The 21,918-nt window shown below is 40.7% G+C and overlaps 1 protein-coding gene across 3 annotated transcripts in view; it reads left to right on the plus strand.

The window, feature by feature from the left end:
• Positions 1–21,918, plus strand: part of cacna2d3a (calcium channel, voltage-dependent, alpha 2/delta subunit 3a) — a 112,006-nt gene that overhangs the window by 28,431 nt on the left and 61,657 nt on the right. For all 3 annotated transcript variants that reach the window (XM_018668110.2, XM_018668111.2, XM_018668112.2), the window contains exons 4-5: positions 5,676–5,735; positions 19,169–19,331. In XM_018668110.2, coding sequence (XP_018523626.1) covers positions 5,676–5,735; positions 19,169–19,331 — 223 coding nt within the window. The remainder of the gene's footprint in view (positions 1–5,675; positions 5,736–19,168; positions 19,332–21,918) is intronic.

Consider the following 21,918-nt stretch of genomic DNA (forward strand, 5'->3'; position numbering starts at 1 on the left):
GTGTTGCGGAGCACTTTTCCATTTTGTTGATGCTGCAACTCTTCCTGGGCTAGTTTGACAATATTAATTGCTGTTCCCAGTGCTATTGATGGGCTGACCCGAGCCAGTCTAGCTCAGCCCACCTCAGGCCTCGACGGACCAGGCCTCTGGCAGAATCAAGACCCATCGGACCTGCCCTGATCCAGTAGGGCCAAGGCTTCGTTAGCATTTCCTGTTACAGTTGAAGAAAAGCTAAACATCTCCCAAGGAGAATGCCAAATTATTCCTGTGTACCGGCTCACTATACTTTATTTGTATAAGGTCACATGGATAGATATTTTAAATGAACAAACATATTTAGATGTTAAATTGAGTCAAGTCAGTTTTATTTATATAGCGCCAAATCTCAACAGAAGTTATCTCAAGGCACTGTACATATAGAGCAGGTCTAAACCGTACTCTTCATCTTATAAAATTTACAGAGAGAGACCCAACAGATCCCACCGTGAGATGTGAGAAAAAGTGTTAAAGCTGTTATACTCACATGCAGACAGTGCTGATAAATGTAGCCGATCTTTGATTAATTTGGGTCATTATTGGTAATTTTAGTATTAAATAGAAACTCTGCTACTCTCAAGATAAAATGCTCAGATCCTCTCAACAAATTATAACCCCAAAAGATGATTACACGGAAAAAAAGAAAAGTTTGAACCCAAAGTACAAATGCATGCTGAACCAACAGCACACAGCACCTCTGGGAATGTTTTTTATGTGAGTCTATTTAGAACTGAAGTTGACTGTGGTCTTGTTCCTGGCTACCTCGGGAGAACATTCAGATTCAGGCCACTGCCCTCCCCTCGTCTTGGCGGAGGGAATGTGCCGAAGCAGGGCTTAATGTACTGCTCGAAAAAAGTCTGAGACTTCCGCTACCAGTCAATAATGTATGTGACCCCCTGTGTACCCTTCCTCTGCTTCTTCTGGCAGCAGCTGTTAGCGTAGCTCAGCTATATATGACAGCCCTCGCTAACTTTCACGGCTTTAGTGTTGCATTAATAATGGATAGGCATTTGTTAAGGTCAGCAGCTTCAAACATCAGGAAACCCACCACGCAGCAAGTACAGGCGCAAGAACAATAAGCCAATCAAGTTGACAGCTAAATGAGGGGGATCGTTTATGAACTTTTGAAAGTGTAAACAAGCCGAATCCTTTGTCGAGCAAATCATAATCACAGGATGTCAGATAATGAAAGGGGGTAGATGAGTGCAAATGTCAGGGAAATGGACTGGGCGGGTGGAAGGGGGCGGGATGAGAACTGATGAAATGGGAACAGAAATTGTGTTTAATTGAAGGGGAAGACAATCACTTCAACTTACATGAGGAAACCACAGTTAACATGAAGGAAGTAAGATATTTAGGCTCCAAAAAGACGAGTCCAAACGTAATGACATAATCATCAATGAGTTCCTCCCATACTTTTCCTTCTCTGAGGTCAAAGGCATAGGCATAATTTCCTGTGTTAATATCCATCACCTCAGCCAACCTGACAGCTCCAGCATATCATAGAAAATGCTGGCAAAGCTTGATGGGAACACAATACATAGTTTCTTGTGGTTTGATTTAGGCTGAAAACAAATCGACAAATAAAATGAGCCTGAGGGAATTAAGAGAAAATGGAGCCTGACCCAGACCAGACCAGTTTGGTCGGGTCTAATCAGGTTTGTGTTGAGAATCAAAGCTCTCCGGTGAAGGCGGAGGCCAGCAGAAACACATCAGGGATCTGTAATCAGGTAGAGATGCCAAACTCTTCTTCTGGTGCTAACAAATCTAATCCAGTTACTGCAGCAAGTCTTGTTAGCTCTGTGTTTTCAACTCTTACCCTGTCAGCCACAGTGAAGGCTTGTGAATGTGTACATTCGTGTATGTGTGTGTGTGTGTTTTCGGGGAGACAACAGGGCCTGCCTCTCTGACTGTGTCAGTTTAATTATTGCTGTCATCTCGTACAGAGCCTGAGCCTCGACAGAATGACTCGAGAAGAAAAGTCATTTCCTCTCTCTTTTTAAACTGCGTCATGCACCTTGGCAGGACCACCTATTGACAAAAAGATGTGGCAGGCTCATTTGAATATATGCGAGACACACACAAACACGCGAGGAACAGAGAGCGCACGCACACACGCCGTATGCCTGCAGCAAACCCAACATGCACGCAGAAAACAAACACACCACCTGGGATGTTCATCCTGGTGATATGGTGGAATTGAAATTCACAGGAGTGAGTAGCACCTACTTATCTCTAATCTGTTGTTCCAATTGAAAAACTCCCTGCTACTATATAAGTTATTTTTTACCCTAGGGCTTTGAACCCTCATCTTTCTGCATGGTAAGCTACACTGCACGAATAACATGCCAGAATCCATTACTGTATTTGCAGGTAGGAATCAAGTGTTTAAATTTTTCAGTAGAGTGCAGTAGAGATGAAATTATCATTGGCCGTGTATCTATTAATGCATCCCATGAGATGATGTAATGCTGTGTAACACTTAAAGTCAGCTGATTTTGTTTATTTTGTGTGTGTGTGCAATGTGACACATCAATAGGCTTAATTTTGAGTTTCTTACAAAAAATGCTACCACAACATATTTTTTTTCCCTGGACTCAGATTCAATCAGATTTCATCACGCTCACACTAACATACTCGCATACTCTCACATTCAGTGATTGGCATTTGCAAAAGTGGCTGCAAGACAGAATAGGTCAAAGGGCTAATATCTTAACACGTGTCAGCTGAGAGAAACATTAACACTAATGCGTGCGCATACACACACATATATACACACACACACACACACCGTCACCCACTCACAAATGCTTAAAAGTGTGTTTCTATCGACACAGGCTTCACAGGCAGCGTCTGACATTTTCACTGGGAGTGTGGGGCTAAGCGTTCAGACCTTTAGAGAATGTTATTCTCTCATTCTTCTCTCATCCTCCCTTTATTCCACCGTCCTTATCTTTGTTTGTTCCTAGAGCATGCTTTGTTGTGGATTTCCAGCCGATGCACCTGCCTGAGGTTTTGTGATGCCTCTCAATGCCCGGATGCACACACACACACACACACACACCCGCACACACAGACAAACACACTAGCAGGCATGGTCTCACATAGGCGTGAGAGCTTCTTGTTTGATTCTATAAAAGATTTGAAGAAATCTGGGCCAAAGAGGACGCAGAGATGTTCACTGTTCACTTTGCTTTTCTATCTCGGCCTGTCAGAGACCAGGAAGGAAGCAGAACAAATATATACATGAGTTGATAGCCGAATGGAACCAAGCACAGAATGATATGCAACGATATGCAATGGCCAGGTGTGTTGCTATGGTGAAGGAAGTGATTGGCCAGGCTCTAGATTATTACAGCGTTCGCTTCCCAAAACAGCCCGCCCGCCCGCACACACGCGCACACACACAGACACACACACACACACACACACACACACACACACACAGCAGTGGCACTACACACACACGGCTCAGCTGAAATAAGCTAGCTGATTGCTGTAGTTTTACGAGTAAAGCCATTTGAATGGAAATGCGAAATGGAATGCATTACCAAAACTCATAGACACCAGGACCAGCTGTGAATGAGAGAAATGACTTGCTATGAGAAGATACGGTGTGCATCTCAGCTGGAAGTAGAAAGAAGTGGTTGTGTGTGTGTGTGTGTGTGTGTGTGTCTGTGTTTTTGTTGAGAGCGAGCAAGAGAGAGATCCCCAACAGTCAAGCAGTTACTCAGAGGCCCTGAAAAGCTTCCTTCAAGTCCTTCACCTTTAGCCTGTTTGAAATGATGCTGTATACCAGCCGTTAATACTTTTTTTTACTGACTACAAAGTCATAATTTCCTCCCAATTTCCCCCAATCTCTCAGACATGAAGTAGAGAGCCGTCACACTCTTTGCGCTCATGAGAGCAAATAATACCGATCACAACAACAGTCCGCTCTTTCTCATCGCTGCTTTCTGGTCGTAGATACAGAACTTTAAAATGAAGAGGAGCTTGCTTCCGTAGCAATTTTGACTCTCTTGGAGCAAGCTGCCTCGCTGACACTGTTTGGAAAGATCTAGACACATCTGTGTGAGTGCATGTAAGTATGAGTGGGGATACAGGCAGCATGAAAGCATCTGTGCATATGTGACTTGTTTCTGTGTGGAATATGTACAAGCTGTGAAAACAAATCTTCCTCCAGGGCAACAAGAATATCCGTCTCACGCACAAACACAAACTCCCACATAAGCATACATACTCACTTGTCCTGAAATTAATTAATCAATTAGAGAAGTAGCGGAAATGACTCAACAACAAGTGATTCATCAAGTCAAACTGCCAAAACATTCATTGGCTCTGTCTTAGTAATGAGGGTTTTCTTGCTTTTCTCTTATAAACTCAACATCTTTGGGGTTTTGACCATAAGTTGGACAAAATGAGGCATTTGAAGAATTGATCATTTAAAATCGGGGCAGTATGGTGGTTAGCACTGTTGCCTCACAGCAAGAGGGTTCCAGGTTTGAACCATGTTTCACCCGAGGCTTTTCTGGAGTTTGCGTATTCTCCCCCCGCCTCTGGGTACTCCGGCTTCCTCCCACAGTCTAAAGACAAGCATGTTAGGTTCACTGGTGACTCTAAATTTCCCTTAGTTGTGAATGTGAGTGTTAATGGTCTGTCTTTATGTGAAAGCCATGAGATAGATGGCTTCAGCCCCCCACAACCCTTAAGGATAAGTGGTATAGATAATGGATGGATAATTTAAAGATGGTTATTGACATACTGTAGATCCATTAGAAAATGAGTCAAACCGGTGTTCAAACTAGCTCCAATGCAAACCAACAGATGATGCCGCAGCTTGCTACGTCCATCTTCCTGTACAGTCTGTGGAATAACATGTGCTTCTCATGCTCACCATCCATATACTGTAACAATAGTTTGAACATTGGATTCTGATTCATATTATGCCGCAATATTTTTCTCCCCTGGTTGCCACTGCACAAAGAAGTTTAATTTAAAAGGTACTGTGCAACTTAAATTTCTCCATGATTATCTTTCATTGGAGAATGATGATGGTGACATCATGTTGCCTGCTTTTGACAAAAAGCTATTTTCAAAAGATGATAGTTCCCATAAGAGAGAGAGAATGAGAGAGAGGGAGAGAGAGGGAGAGAGAGGGAGAGAGTGTAACGTTGACTCAGATACCCGCACCGCCCTACAGGCACACACAGCAGACGGTACCAGCAAGAGGGTGATGATGGAGTGAGTGTGCGCGCGTGTGCTTCTGTATGCATGTTGTCGAGCACATGAGAGAGAGAGAGTGTGAGTCCATGTGTAAAACAGCATGAACTGATGATGGAGTTTGTTGTGGTAGTGTCCAAAGAACCTGAGGCAGTCATTACCTTTACTGCTGAACCATTTAGGAAAATAGCCTCTTTTCACAAGATGGCCAAATGTCTGTCTGTTATCTGTGTCTGTCACGTGTGTATGTGTGTGTCCCGAGGGATTGTAGTGTTGCTGTAGTGCTAAGGGGTACTTATAAAGCCTGCTGGAAAACTACTTTCTGTATGGATGTTTCTCTGCCTATTATTTTTTGACCCACTAATCAATTCATTTTTGTGCTAAAGCTATTATGTCTCTCCTCTCCTCTCCTCCTGTAGAGACTGGTGGAGGCAGCAGAGGAAGCACACCTACAGCACGAGGAGGATCCAAATCTACAGGTGAGCGCATATGTCTCTTCATATCATCTACAGAATACTCTGACCACAAAACCACCATTACTATCAACATGTTCATTTTATGTTCTTGTAAGCTCATTAATTAATTCAATGCCAAAGCCAAATATTTTCTCTTTTAGAGCTATATTAGTCCACATCTCCCTATAATCATTTTGTCAGTTTATGTCTTAGTCTGCCACTGTCACACTGTCCAGGTATTCACGGTCTCCAATGACCGAATGTGCCTATAAACATTCATATTGTGAGGAGATCACGGGGCGTTGTTTTGTCATAAACTGCACGAATCACAAAAGCAGTGCATGGAACGTGTCAGATATCCCAATATGCAAAACTCAATGTGAACTCATAGTTCATAATTAATAGTTAGCATCTAGCAATCTGGTCAGAGCACTGAAATTAAATGGTGCAAATGTGAAGATAGAAACCACATACACATTTACCCAACTGTAATTTTATTGGTTTCCATCGACTAGTTTCATTTCCAAATTCTGAAAATGTCTACATATAAGTTATCATGACATTGTGACAAGCAGCTTTATACTGCAGGAAAACTGATGTATAATAAATGTTAGGCTGTGTTGTTCACTGGTGTTTACTTGGACCTTTCCTCTATTTTTTGTTGAAGAGGCAGAGGTTCAATAGTTTTTCTGTCGCCAGGACTGAAGAGTGTTTTCAACAACAAGTTTTGTAGTTTTACCATCATTTGGTTATAATAATGTCACCCCTTTCTCTCTCTCCCTCATAGCTGCACACAGATGCTGGTGCACTGTTTAGTCCTAGTCTAGAACTCTTCTTATGACTGTAAATACTGAACATAAATGGCAGCAGTGTAAGCCCCAACCTCACTGTAACCCACAGTATGCATGTGAAAATATGTTATGAATATATACAGCATAATATGAACGTAGCTCATTCAGGTTTGTCATGCCTGTCAGGTCATGTTGGGCTCAGGATGGGCTGAAAACCTCTACTCCACCTCATCAGATCAGTTTAATATTAAAGGGGGAACCCTGGGGTATTGTTGTCCAAATCCTCAGCCTTGGTAGAATAAATCCACCACTCATTTAAGGCATCGTGATTGTGCCTACAGATGTATAATAATAATAACTAGAGATTGAATTGTATGTGGGAAGCTTCTTATCTATTTTGTCAGAGGTGAGACAATTAATCCTCATGTTTTTATGCCAGAATTTACTCTGCAACAAACAAATTTTGAGTCTGAAACATAAATCATGAATTATTTATGGTATTATATTGCTGTCATAGTCCCACTCAAAAACTCAACACATTCTAAACTATTCCCTGGGAGTCCCACCCTCAGTTCTGCAGACTTGGGCAAATGCATTCAGCTAATCATATCTGCATACACACCCCCAAACCCAGCCTCTGCTCTCATGGTTCTGCCTCAAATCCATTTGAGCAGCTTTAATTTTTAGAGTGCAGCTTTGTATTGTGTGTGTGTGTGTGTGTGTGTGTGCGTGTGTGTGTGTGTGTGTGAGCCAGAGAGAGGGAGACAGAATGGAGAAATATGTGTGTGTGGTTGTGTGCAGTCTGTGATGTTTTTGCCTGAGTTTGCTGTGCATCGTGCACATCTCAGAGCAGAGTTTATTAAAGTAGGAGGAGCGACAACAGAAACTTGAGTTTTAAAGAGGAAATATGATGCTAAGCCGACTTGGGAGAATTTGCTGCTAAACTACTTTTAAACTCTGTGGTGTGTGTTATGTGTGCCTGTGTCTGTGCCTGTGGTGGTGAGTGTGTGTTTACTCTGTCAGCTCTTTAAGGCATTACAGTGAATGCCCTGTGGTTTTCTGCTGTCATGGGTCATTAAGGAGGATCAATTACTAAATTTAACCACTGACTGGTGTCCAGCTGTGAATCCCTCTCTCATAGTGCCCCTTTCCTTTCTTCTTTTTTTGGTCACCTGCTTGACTATCCTCATGCTCTGCAACTTCTCCCTCCGTGCTTTAAAGGAAATTTCCACCCTCTTAAACCGTTCACAATGCTTCAAAGAGCAGCAAGACCTGGCATTTGTGGGCCTATTTAGTTTGAATGCTGTACAGTATTTATTATTTATAACCAGAACTGTTGTTCGACAGAAAATTAATGAATCATTGAAGCCATTTTTCAAGCAAAAACTCCAATCATTCTTTGTTTCCAGCTTTCCTATGTAAGGATATACTGTTTTTTTCAAGCAATCAATCAATTAATCAAGAAAATAATTGGTAGATCACTTTATAATGAAAATAACCATTATGTGCTAGCCTATATAGATAGAGGAGTGCAGCTTTAGTGGTGTTTGATGTAAGAAAAAAAAAACAAGCTACTGTACTCAACACACAGTTTAAGCTGCTGAGAATCAGCAGGTAATTCTGTCAAGACTTATTCAAATTTAGACCTTAATGCACCACAGTCATTCAATAGCATGTTTTGAATAAAGGTTTTTCCAGCTGTAAAACGTCAGTTTCTCTTTCTACCATCTGACAATTGTGGGTGCTCCACCTGTGAAATCACCCACAGCTGATTGCAGCAAGTTCACTCTGGCTTTTAGCACCATTCTGGCAAATGTATATCATCGGCCAAATCGACAGGTATACCAGAGATCAGCCAGAAAAGAAAATTGCAACATTTCATTGCAAAATTACTGTGTGTGTGTGCGTGTGTGCGTGCATGCATGCGTGTGCATGCAGTTAGAACAGCAACAACAGAATAAGATCTGAGATTCTAACTGTTGCCAGCATATGGTTCCCTGTATAGTTTTTATACAGCACTGTACTGTGTATGTTTTGATGTCAGTGTGTGAGTTTGTGTTGTTAATGCACAAGGACAAATTTGCATGTAAAGGAAACTGCCCTCACTGGTATGTACTTGTGTTTGTTGAGCATTTATCTTTGAAAGCAGTTTTGCACGTTGTTGTGGATGCGTCTGCATGTATATGTCACTTCCGAACGCTTGTCTGCGTGTGTTTGTGTTTTCATGCACTGCTCGAGGGGCAGCAACGCCGTGTGGGCTCACAGCAGTGCTTTATGCCAGTAATTACTTGGCGGCGATGAGATGAGCCCAGCAAAGTGAGTGTCCCTTTGTTTCAGCTTTAATGGCACAGCTACAGAGCTGATAATGGCTGATAGAGAGCATATAGTGTAATGTAGAGTTTCACAGTGTCTAGGACGATAGTGAAATACCATTATCAAGCCAGAATACCTCTACACAAGAATATTGTATATATGTATTGTGGATGTAGTACACTAAAAATGTGGGAATGGGAAAAAAAAACTAAAGAGGAGGAAGGGAAAGAGAAGGAGGAATGAGAGAGGGATGAAGGAGGAGAAAAATGAACACGATAGTGACAATCACATGTAGCCTGCCAGATGCTTGTTGGCATGGTGTGTGACCACATAATAGCATCCACTTTAATCAGAGATTAACATAATGGCAGATGCAGTTGGTGTATGATCCAGTGTTACCTCATTACAGAGCTTAATTTTTAAACCAGGAAGATGTGCAACACATAGCTGGTGGGTCGGGTATAGAGAGTTAAAAAAAATAGCACATCATTGTCATTGCCTGTATGGGCCTCTAGGTTTTCATTAGCCATAATCATCTCAGCACTCATTACAAATGTATACCTTCTTTCTGTTGGTCTTTCAGTAATACTATGACTAAATATTCATGCATTCTTGCCATCATAGTAAACTCATCATCAACTTTGTCATCATCATAACTGTAGTTGCTCTACGCACCCCCTATCACTGCCTCAGCCAATCAACAATCATCATTAACAGCACAGATAGGTACAAAAAAACATATTTGCTTTTTAATTTTTACAAAATGAATGCTCCTAGTCTACGCTTGTAGTGCACTCTCATCCTCTCTACCCTCATCATCACTCTCTCCCTCCTCATTCTGGCCACCTGTGCTGCTGCTAACACCACCCTGCTGATCCACTGAGGAGTCTGGCCAACTTAGGGTCTGACTGAGTAACGGGTAAAGTCGTGCCGAACTTATAAATAACAAATAACATCAATGAGAATTAAAAGAACTGCGGAGCTACTTGCATTAAAATTTTCTGAAAATTTCTTGTAAGCTCTTGATAGTCTCAGATATAATGCAAAATGAGTCCATGTTCAAATGCAGAAGGTACCACATCGTGTTCCAGCATCTGTCACAAATGACTACCTGCGTCACTAGCTCGGTAATAATAACAGACTGTCTTTGGCTATTGTTCATGTCAGTGTGTCCAAGTTCTATCTCTGTGCCTGTGTGTATATGAGTGTGTGTGTTTGGTATTTATCCTTAGTTAAGCAGGTTTTTCAGTACCTCTTGGCAAACCATGTCGCAGCCATTAATTTTTCATTGCTAATTGTGTTTTGAATTGCCGGAGCATAAAATTAAATGTTTGAGCGTTCTTTAGTTGCAATCACATTTTTTGCATGCATGTGTATATGCATGTATATTTTTGTGGGTGTTGTTATGTGTACACCTGTGTAGGTGTGTTTGTGTGTGTGTGTCTGTGTCTACACAGCTCTGATGGTGGCATTTCTAATAGTGCTTTTAACTGCAGAACATGGTGAATAGATGGTAATTATCACCAGCTGTGCTAAAAATACCACATCCACGCTGTAGGGTGAAACCTCCTCCATCACTATTCGGGGTTTATTATAAAATGTTTGTGTGTTTTTTTTTTTTTTTTTTTTTTTGCTATTGGATACATATTTGGCTGGCAGCGGTTTGATAGGAATTTCCTTATCTATCCTTTCCAGAGCTCTTCTGCTTCCATGTGAAATTGGCACGGTAATCTGCTGCGATTTTCCTCCCTCGCTCTTTTACCCGCAATGCTCGTGTACTGTAAATAGGAAAGCAGAGAGCAGTCTCCTATGCCCTCTGCAGCCAATGAAATCCTTCCTTGGAGGTTGGAGACAAACAGCCAATTGCCAAGCCCGATGCTGACTGAAAATGTAGCCCCAGTCTGGTGGGAGCAGTGGGAGAGAAATGCTTAATCTTCTTTCTCTCTTTTTCTCTCTCTCTCTCTCTCTCTCTCTGTCGCTTTTGTTCTCGTGCTCCCCTGTCTAGGGTATTACCATAAAGTGCAGAGAGGTGGCCACATGCTTGTTAGTTTGCCAATTTGCTCTTCTTATTACTGGCAAAAATGATTTGACCTGAGTGAGTGTGCCTGTGTACCCTGAGTATCCTCAACTCCACTGCACCGTCTTATGCATGGCCAGTAGTGCATAGATAGGATTTTCAAGCCATTTATCCAAGGGTTGGCCTTGACTGCCCAACATACCATATAATGCACAAAAAAAAAAAACAAACCCACACACCCTTACACACTGCTTCTTCCTCATCCATACACGTACTACATCTCACCTGCTCGTCAACTCCAGACACAAAGCATCTCAAGGTTTCCTCATCTACAAATCTTAGAGTGAAGAGTTCAAAAAAGTTCCCCACAGAGAGACAGGGTTTTACTTAGAATCACTGACTTTGACAAGCCTCTAGACCGCCTGTTTGAAAGAATGAATCAGTTTCAGAAGAAAAAGTTCTTTAATTAACTAGAGAGATCCAAAAGAAACTTATTCCCACACATTGTTCTAACTATAGCTTGTCATTTTATTTCATCAGTGCTTATATTATAGATTTTTTTCAAGCAAGAAAAAGAACAAAATAAAACAAAATCAATATTCTTGGTAGATGGTGATAATATTTCTACTTATAACCTTATATTGTATTTGTTATTTTATTTTTAGATTAACCAACATGCATTTCATGAAACTAACCTGATTTAAACCAGGAAATCACACATTAAACAATCAGAGCTGTACCATATTTTACATAAATCACTCAGAAGCTTTGAGAGGAAAACTGAAAAGTCAGCTAAGAGCAAGTGCGTTCTCTTACCTGACATGATGTACATGACCTTTAGTGCAGTCTCTCTTCACAATTCAAAGTGTAGAGAAAGTCTGGGGAGATGAGCACCCAATTATCAAATCAATTATAAATTTCTTTTGGCCAGAGAACACAAGATGTGGTGGTGCTACTTTGTGACATTTTTCATTTCCACAATTTCACGACTACAAGAAGGCCACGCTACAGTACTAAAAAGAAAGAAAAACAATGAAGAAAAAGAAAAACTGATGACTGTAATTTTTAATCACAAAAAGGGATAGATTGCAGTTTCTAACACTGAAAATAATTTTGTTCTCACACATACCCAGCAGATTTTTTTTGAGGTGTGTAATGAGTATCGTAGCCTCACATGGCTTCTACAAACTTTAAGTCATGTTTTTTTCAGAGTGAGTGAGCACAAATTATAAAATACACGGAGGGGGATTTTAAGCACAGCATATGAACCCATACTTGGCCTTTCCTCCAAGTTATTTACTCAATCTGCTGTCTTGTTTACCCTCTGATTACCTGTATCTGTGCCCCCTGGTTGTTTTCCAGTCACATTTTCACACTCGGAGAGTGGTGTCTTCCCCTTTCCCAACCGTGAAGAAAGAGAGTACGGGGATGGGTGAGGAGAAGAGTAGAGTTGAAGTGGAGATGAGAGTTGAAAGTGAACACCAGAGGGTGGAGCGTCACGCTCAACCCCTCAGCTTCACATGTGGTCTCCTCTCTGTCTCGCTCTCTCTCTTTGCCCCTTGAGGCTCTTGACTCATTGTTGCTGCTCTTTGCTACGAGAGTATTTATCAAAATCAACAGGGGGTGTTTTTATTTGTACATGAGCATATGCATGTGGGTCATACACTTACTTACTGCATATGCATGACTCAATAAGGTAAATGAGGTTCTTGATTGTACACTCAGTGTAAGCAAGTGTGTCTTCCTGCCATACATAGTTTTGACTGCTATCACTAAGGCTGTATTAAATGCTTAAAAAGAAGCATACAATGAATAAGCTACACACTGTCAGCTTACGTTAATAATGTTGTTCAGCATAATTGTGCAACAGCTTGAAGAGACACCCACTGAACTCAATGATTGCAGGGAAATAGCAGTATTTAAAGTCAGCTTTGAGAGTGTGCCTCTCCGTAATACCTTCCTGCACAAGCCTCACTTTGCACTCACAGAAAGGTTCTGACAAGTCTGTGGAAACCAGTAAAACCGCATGTCCACAGAAGCACTAGAGCAGGTTTATTTATATAGCGTACTTCCTACTGAGGCCATACACACAGTTTAACTTTAAAAGGAATATAAAAACTGAATAGATAAATCAACATGAGTTATAGTGTTAAAAGACAAAACACAATTTCAAAGTGCTTCCCATAGAAAAGATTTTTGGAATGAACTTAAAAGAGAATATTTAACAAAACAGTAATGTACACACAAGTGTAATGGAAAGCCTGTTAAACGAAGATGAATGAAAGTGCTTAAAAACATAATGAGATTAGACTATTACTGCTTACAAAATATAAAATATTAATGTATTATAGAGAGTATCATAGAGACATGACTTTAATTGACATATCTGCCACATCTGTATAGATAAAGGAAATAATAAAGGCCATCATAATGATTTGTGAGTTTTATTTTTTAAGAGTAAACAGATAAACAGTTGATGCTGCAGGATCACAGCAATGAATGATAAGGATGCTGTTGTATAACTATTTTTGTCACAGGTTAAGGCAAAAACTTGGCTATACAAAAAAGATATATTGTGTACAACTGCCAAGTGAAAAGACATACAGGGAATAAACACAACAAAAGCCAGAAGGAACATAATGAATATATCAGTGTACACTCAATAGAAAGTAAGTCCCTGACAGTTAGAGGCAGACAATGATAGCATATTTAATTTTAATCAGTGTTATTGGTGATACATTTATCTACTATATCAAAGTCAATGCAGCATTGACAGTTTGATATATAATATGAGATATTACACCATAAATGTATCAATTCTTCTGGCTTATATTTTGAAACAGGCAACTGAAATATGCTCCACTGTTTACCTCCGCTAACCCCTCCTCATCCTCTCCCTCTCGGTCTGTCCCACACTGAGTGAGTGGGTGCTGATGGTACATGTGCGATCTCTCAGCGTAATGCACTCCAGCGTTAAAGATCAGGTTGTTAACACCATGATCAGGGACTGCATTAGTGGCACTGGGCGCTCCTTCACTGTAATGCTGGGATGGCATAATTGACTTACTCAACACATACACCCACATTTGGACACACATTTTTCCACCTATGCTGTACACACACAGCCTCAAATGATGCTTGGGTGCATGCACGGATGCACACGCACACGCTATGGTTTGCCCCTGCCTCTGTTCACACACCCATTCGCACTCCCACACCATTGAAACTCAAAAGCTGATGGATGCAATTTTAATCAAAATTAAAGCCCACATGCTGTGAATTTAAATAAGTCTATTAGCAGACTCATTAACCATTGTTTGTTTTACTTTTTTTAAACTCTATTTTTTATTCTCAATGCTTTAAATGGCTAATGCCTCTGATGGTGTTTTCTCTTTGCTTTTTCTCTTACTATCTTCCCAGATGCTCACACTTCACATCTGCATAGCTTCAATTGTTTCTCCAAATTAAGTCATTAGTAGCTGTTGTTTTCTGTCTTGATCATGAGATAGTCACTGCCATTATAAAAACTTGATTCTTTGTGCGTGTGTGTCCATGTATGCCTGCCCAATATCTGTTCAGTGTCTTTGCATGTGTTTGACATGTTTTACATAATAATGTTGCTAATAATTTTTAATTAATAATTAATAATTTTGTTTTTGAAAAAAATCTACCACTGGTGTTGGGAATTACTGTTATTCATGAACTGACTTTTGTCTCATTTTTCTTACCACATGGAGGGCAATGGAGGAGAGAGGGAGCATGTGTCGTGACTAGGAACCAAAGTCCAGGTCACTGGGGCCATGATCTGAGTCTTTATCCTTGTTCTGGTGTTCAAAAACGTCTCGTAGGTGTTCAAAAAATCATCAAGAGGAGTCAGAGATCAAAGCAGTTGTGTTTAATGATAGCAAAAAACAAATGAGAGCTGTTCACAGTGCAACCAAGCTACACCAGAAGTGCTCTGATCAACAATGGCTTGTGTCCTCTTTATATACCATTTTGGCCATGGTTTTCCACGCCTATTTGAACATTTTATTGGCTTGCAGTTTTTACACCATTAAAACATTGGTTAGGTCTATTGTCTATCTCTAATCATCTTATCAAATTACAACATTAGGTTTTTCTAAAATGCTGCTGTTGTTGGAAAGTCCCTGAGAATATACAGGGTATGCCCTGCACTCTTTTAACACAATCTCTCTGCATTTTACACCATTATATTCTATCTCGTCCTGGTTGTATTTTTTTAAAAACCAAACTACATCTTACTTTTACACCATTATTTCTCAGTTCTTCCTCATAACATTTTTTTTATAAATTATATGCTTTATATGGTTATTTCTATACATGATTATACATTGCATGTAGTTAACTCTAGCAACTACTTCACATGGTGATCTTTAGCATACATCCTTAGTATTTCATTCAAATCATGTGATGGGTGATAATATATCATTCATACACAACATATTCTTGATCCTACTCATTTTACAGTATTGTTCAGTTGGCAGAGATTAATACAATATATCTCCTCATCATTCTTTCAGCACCTTACATATCTGTTGAGAAATTATACCACACATGGCAAATAGATAGAAATGAGCTCTAGACACAGACAACCTGGTTATTTCAACAGTGGTCTCACAGATAGAGTTGATAGCTGCCAAACCTCACCAGTGAGAACTGTATGCATAAGAGAGTACATGGGAGTTTAATACCGGCAAGAGACAGAGGTTGGTGAGAAACTTGAAGGAAACAGGCTGAGCCAGAAGAGGAAAAGGGCTAAATCAGGTTGGGAGGGTGAGGCACAGGAAGTGAGAGAGAGAGAGAGAGAGAGGGAGAGAATGATAGAACAGGTACTAATTAGACAATGGCAGAAAGAGAACAGAGTGAAGACGCAATGGGGCCTTGTCTTCTGCAGGTGTAGTTCGGCTAAGCCTCTGCGTATTGCGCGTCACGGTGTGTGCATCTGTGTGTCGTTGTCTGCACGTGTACATTTTGCATAAACTAAGCTCTCGGTTTTTTAAGTATCTTAGTGTTTTTGGCTTCAGCCAGTCAAGAAGTTAGGTTGAGGTCAACTCTTGGCTCTGTGGGAAAGAATTGTTATTTGTAAATGAGCAAGTCAATGAGCTGACGCCCAACTCAAGACTCTTGAAAATTTTACTCATTACACCATTCACAGGGTTAATTTGTGCTTATTGAAACTGTTGAATAATTTCAAAAGAATGAATATTTTAGCTCTAAATGAACTAAAAAACTGAATGAATGAAATGAAGAATGAAAGGAATGTTGAAAATAATTAAGAACAAAGTAAAGAAGAGAAGTATTAGCCAGGTTATATGTTTAGTTGAAGTTAAAATTCTGGAGAACAGCATACTGAGGGAGAACTGAAGTGGATATGAAGGAGATCATCAGGTTTAATTAAGACTGGCTCCGGATACTATGGCCCAATTTGGAAGGGGATAGACAAACAGTTGCCAGAGGAACAGAGTTCAGGTACAGTGGAAGAGGTGGGTGAGGAGGACACATTAACAATTCTCTGGAAGGAGAAACTGTGCCAGTTTCTCACTGCCTGAAAGTTGCCATTCGTGCAACCTCATTAGATTTTGTGCCACTGGACACTTTTCTCATGTAAGTTTTTTTTTTTTTTTTTTATCACTGCTCAAGTAGAACTGTAGACAAGTTGTAAGGAGTCTCACCTTTTTTAGTAAAGAATATCACAAAAGATATTGGGACCAATGAAGAGTGTGAACTGCGAATGTAACACTGGCATATTATCCCCTTTAAAGAAGACATGGTAAACATGTCAGCAAGCAGTAGCCTATTAATGCATCCAGCTAATATGGAGCAACATTAGCATCCATTTGGAGTTGTATTGGTGTCACTCATTCTTATAGCTCAGCTTTTACTCTGATCCAATACCTGAGGTATATGTGGCTATTAAACTTCTAAATGCATCAATAGTTTGTTAGCTAGTTGCTAATTCCTACACCCTCTGTAACTTCCACTCCACTACTCACTTTTATATCGTGTAATTAAAAATAATTCAACCGTGTGAGTTTTTAATGGATATTTTGCTTTTATGTTGATGTTTTTCTGTTTTTTAAATTGTATTTTGTTGCATTTGTTGTGTTTGTTACTATCCTGATATGTTATGCTGAATATGTTTTTCGTGGAGCAATTTTACTTTTGTAAAGTGCTATTTAAATAGATCTTTACTTACTTTACTAAAAGTTTCACAGTTAGAGCTTACCAGTCCGGTTTAAAGAACACACTTTAAAGAAATCTGGAAATTTTCCTCTTGTGTCCTTGCTTGTTAGTTTTTCTGTTTATTCTTAAGTGCACAAGGTTGAAGTGGTTCTGCAAAGCAGCACAGCAAAATAAACAAAAAAAAGCCCTTGTCAAAGTCAACTAATTTGGATTCTGTTCACCCTATTGTTGCACTGAAAAATAGGTACCATAATGGTTGCAGAAAGTGGCTGGTATCCCAAACATTGTAAAGGTCAATGTAGATCAGATTTTCACAATTGGTGGGTCAAGACCCAAAAGTGAGTCGCATACTGATGTCTTGCACTGACATAGCCAAATACTGGATGAACAAACCTGTCCTACATTGACGTGAATTGTGTGAAATGTTGTTATTTTGAAAACATATTTTGGGTTTTATATCCACACAGGAGCAGCATAACTACTCAGGTAAAACAGACAAGGGAAAATATAGGCCGAAACATGCAACACTGTGCTCCCTCACCTTGAAATGGCAGTGTTCCCCTTGATAAAAGGCTAATAAGCCTAATCAGGCCTGATTAATTACACCGATAGGCACTGTGTTTGCCAGCCTAATTGATGGCTTTATCTGTGTTTTGCACCAGGCTGAGGGGATGATGTTCCTCAGGAGGAGCTGGAAAGATTTAACCCAAATGAAGGTTACTGGTGCGAGAACAGAGAAGGTAGGGTGGTGGGGTGAGTGTTGCTCGAGGAATATAGAGCAAAGAGTTCATTGAGGTAAGTGTTAGGGCAGTACAATATGTTTGAGGTCTGAGGGCTTGTGTCAGGATTATTTAGTGACAAATAGGCAAGGTAAGGTGATTTTCAAATATGTGCTCTATGTCCTGCAGTCTCTGCAGTCTCACTCACCTCACCCCTTAGAAGTCAAAGTCCAAAAAATGTCTGCCCTTCTCTGAATGATAACACATGTACTCAGGCTTTGTATTGGACTCTTGAGAATCGCAATTCATTCCTCAGAGGCCCTTTTCAAACCTTATTCTCTTGGTCATTACAAGAGAAATCAGTGTGGCCTTTATCCATATAATCACCACCATTTACCTGCAGTAGGAATTGAAACTTCGCTGCTGCTGCTGTCATTGTTACTGACAGTGAGAACAGTAAAAGATATTTTTACTGATGGAAGAATAAAGGTTCCTCTCGGACCGTCACTGCTTTAACACTTAACTGTTATTTTATTATTTCATTGTGGTGAACTGAGATCTGGGTCACACTTGTGTAACTTGAAAGCTGCAACACAGGCTTTACTTCTTATGGGCACAGTTTTATAGGCCAAGTTAGTAGATATGACTGTACTGCACCTGTGCTGCTGCAGCAATTCACTATGCAACAATAGCTTTTAGTATAATAGTTTTTCTTAGACTGAAATCCAAAAGATGAACATACATACAGATAGAAGCCACTTTGTAAAGTCACAATCAGCTCTGCCAGTTTCAGCTTGTACTGACATAATTTTAATGTCTGATTTTTACCGTAGCTGGATGTGTAGTTCATTTACATGTGAACAGACAAAACTGTGCATGCCTTTGGGTGTTAAGTCTAAAACGGCAAATTTTCTTTTCAACTGCCTGAGCATCTTTATCTTTGTCGTCTTTTGTTCTGCATCGGCTGTAGCCTTTGTGGGCTGTGCCCCTGTGTGGTATCTCAGACTTCAGAGCCTCTGGGATGCAGGGAGCCATGTGCTCTATATTTATCTAGCTCTATGATTTATTAATAGTCTCCCCAGTATGCGCAGTACTAAAAATACAGACAGAGGCAGAGCAACCACATGCAGCATCAAGGCCTGGGAAGGGAGCGTGTGGAGGCTGAGCGGAGATCTGTCAACTTAGCAGTTTTCCACCCTGGCAACATGCACGTATGGGATGATCCAGGGATTCGGGTTACCTCAGTACGCAAACTACTCTCTGACTCAGCACTTAAGTGACCTAGTCATCCAATACATTGATAGCACGATTCAGCAAGATGAATATGATGAAACCGAGATACAGGATTCTGATTGAAGCATTCAGTAAGATGCTCATGTCTCTCTCTGTCTTTCTCTTTGTTCTTATCTCCAGTATGAATACTTCAATGCAGTGCTGATCAATGAGGTGGATGAAGAGGGGAAAAGAGTAGAGCTCGGAGGAGAATTCATCCTGCAGCCCAATGACCATTTTAACAACCTGTCAGTCAACCTCAGCCTCAGTGTGGTCCAGGTACCCACCAACATGTACAACAAAGGTATGTTTGCTACCAATAATTTAGGTAGAGCAGTTTAACATCATCACCATAAAAATGTACAATGTACATCTGAGTGTCTCTGGGTTGTTTTTTTGTTGTTTTTTTGGATGATTGAAATCCCAGTTAAAAATGAACAAAACTCAGTACAACAGTTAGTATGTGTGCTGGTGCACATTGATGTACGCCTGTGTCAGGAGGAGGATTTGAGTTCATTAACTGTAACTCTTTGGATCATCTCTGCCACACACTGACTTAATTAGCAGTTAAATAATCAGACATTCTGCTAATTTACTATGCACTCAAGTCCAACCAATGAAGTCATGGCCTTGTACAATGCTCAGTGGACAGAGTGAATGTCATGTCGGCTTAACCCAGCCACCACAGGCAAAGAAATTATATGGAGAGAGAGAGAAGAAAAGGAGGAGAAAGTAAATGAGGAGGAAAGTAGGTTAAGTCAGACTGATGGAAGGTCTGAGCAACAGATTAATTACAGCTAGGTAGAAAAAAGAGAAAAAAGCGAGTGAGAGTGACGGGACGAGAGTGAATAAAATGGAAAGGAATTGAATGAAAGTGCTAGGAGAGCGAGGTTGGCAGGCTGGCAGGCCGATACAGGGAGAGGAAGAGTAATTTTGATTTGATTCACAGGCAAATGAGTAGAATCGTGCCTGCGTGATCGCCCGCACACACACACACACACACACACACAGCTTTAAGAGTTTTAGATCTGCAGGCTTTGTTCACTGGCAGTGATAACGTGGATGTATTGTCTGGGACTACAGGGAGCTTGTCTGTGGGCACACTCACTATTCTGCAAGAGGAGTCTGAGAGGCTTGGCTCGGGGCAAGGAAACATTTGGAAACATTCTTGCTTAAATTTTTCTCCCTTGGAATGAATTGGAAAACTTTTCTTGTCTATTACCACGGCATTGTTAGCATTGTGACCAAGGAATCTGAATGTTTCTTTACCACAGCACTGTGGCACCGATATGTAATCAATGCTTTCATAAGTATCAGCTTGCTTTTGCTAAAGAAGTTAGCAGGTGCTCAGACAGAATTTAGCACTGCACTGAAAAACGAAACGAAAAAAGAGTTATGTTAATGCAGGTGTTCTACTAGGTGCAGGTGAGAAGATGAAATGTAATCCAGGAAGTCCACTTTGAACAATACATATACTACAGCTACAGATTTAACTGCCTGTCAGATGCTAAAACACTGCCCATCATATTCTTATAACACAAAATCCTACAACTCTGAAAGACAATAGGACTTCCCCGTTAATATTAGAAATAATCTACCAATAATCTGCACTCAAATGTATCTGATTGGCTAATGGAGAAGGTACTGCAGGTTTTTTTTGAGGGTGGTACCCCATGTACTGCGAGCCTCCCGTGCCAACACTGTGGTCTCACTGAAATGAACAGAAAGGCTGAGTTTTTATGTTTTTTTTTCCTCATGTACTAGGCAGTCACTGTCATCTGAACCTGTTCTTTATGCTGCTGAAAAGCCGGCTGTAGACTCTGCACTTCATAAACGGTTTGGCGGCAGCAGTGATGAATTGGAGGTTAAGTCCATGATAGCGGAAAGCTTTGTGCCCTCAGAGATTAATCGGAGGGGGAGCGCACCACATCAAACATCCATCTTCCAAACGTACATCACAACCAAAACACAGATCCCGCCATCATACTTTATGAGGCTGCATGACAGGATCATGTACCATGGATGCAGTGAGACCATGCAGCAGGTCGATACACTCTAATGTCCATATACTTATCTTCACCCTCCCTCAGATGGAGAAGTGTTCACCACTTCAACCGAGCACATGCACTCATGAACACACCCACTGCTTCTCACCTCTCTCCGGTTTCGACTCATGCTTCCTCCTTCCTCTTGTTAATACCCTCACCCCTAATCAGCATAAGTAACCTAATAAAGTGAAGTTGATTTCAGTTCAGATCACTTAGACTGATGCAGTGGGTAACCTACAGAGTTCTGCTTTTTAATCTGAGTACACGTGCACATGTGAATATATGGAATCATGGGAGCCCCTTTGATCAGATTGAATTAAGGAGTGCATTAGTTGAGATGAATTTAAATGACAGCTTAGAGGGAGAAAGTAGAGCCCATACTTTCTCCCTCATCATGGTGAGTTCAGATTGTAATAGACACTCAAACTGCACCAGAAGTGACTGTATTGTTGTGTAAATGGAGCCTGGATCAAATCCAGCCTCCTCTCCACTCCACTCCATAGAGGTGGATAGGTGTTTACTATCAAGAGAGGGCTTTAGCTTGCTAGCTTCCAGAAGACTAATTCAATCATGGCTTATTGGCATGACTGTTGACAGCAGAACAATGTTGCCAGCATCGGAGATGATGGGAAATCTGTTATCTGCTTTTTTTTCCCCCCTCTCTGTCCATTAGGCACTTGTCTGTCTGTCTGTCTCTCAGTAATTTTCTGCCTGCTTTTCTGTCTGCCTTCCCGGCTTTCTTTTTTATCTCCCTCTAAAGGCTTTTGTGTATCTGTCTTACTGTATGATTGTGTCTGTCTGCCTGCTCATCCTTTTCTGCTTCCATTTTCCCCGCCCCGCTTC

Source organism: Lates calcarifer, linkage group LG6 (assembly GCF_001640805.2).
Source record: "Lates calcarifer isolate ASB-BC8 linkage group LG6, TLL_Latcal_v3, whole genome shotgun sequence".
NCBI classification, from domain to species: Eukaryota; Metazoa; Chordata; class Actinopteri; family Centropomidae; genus Lates; species Lates calcarifer.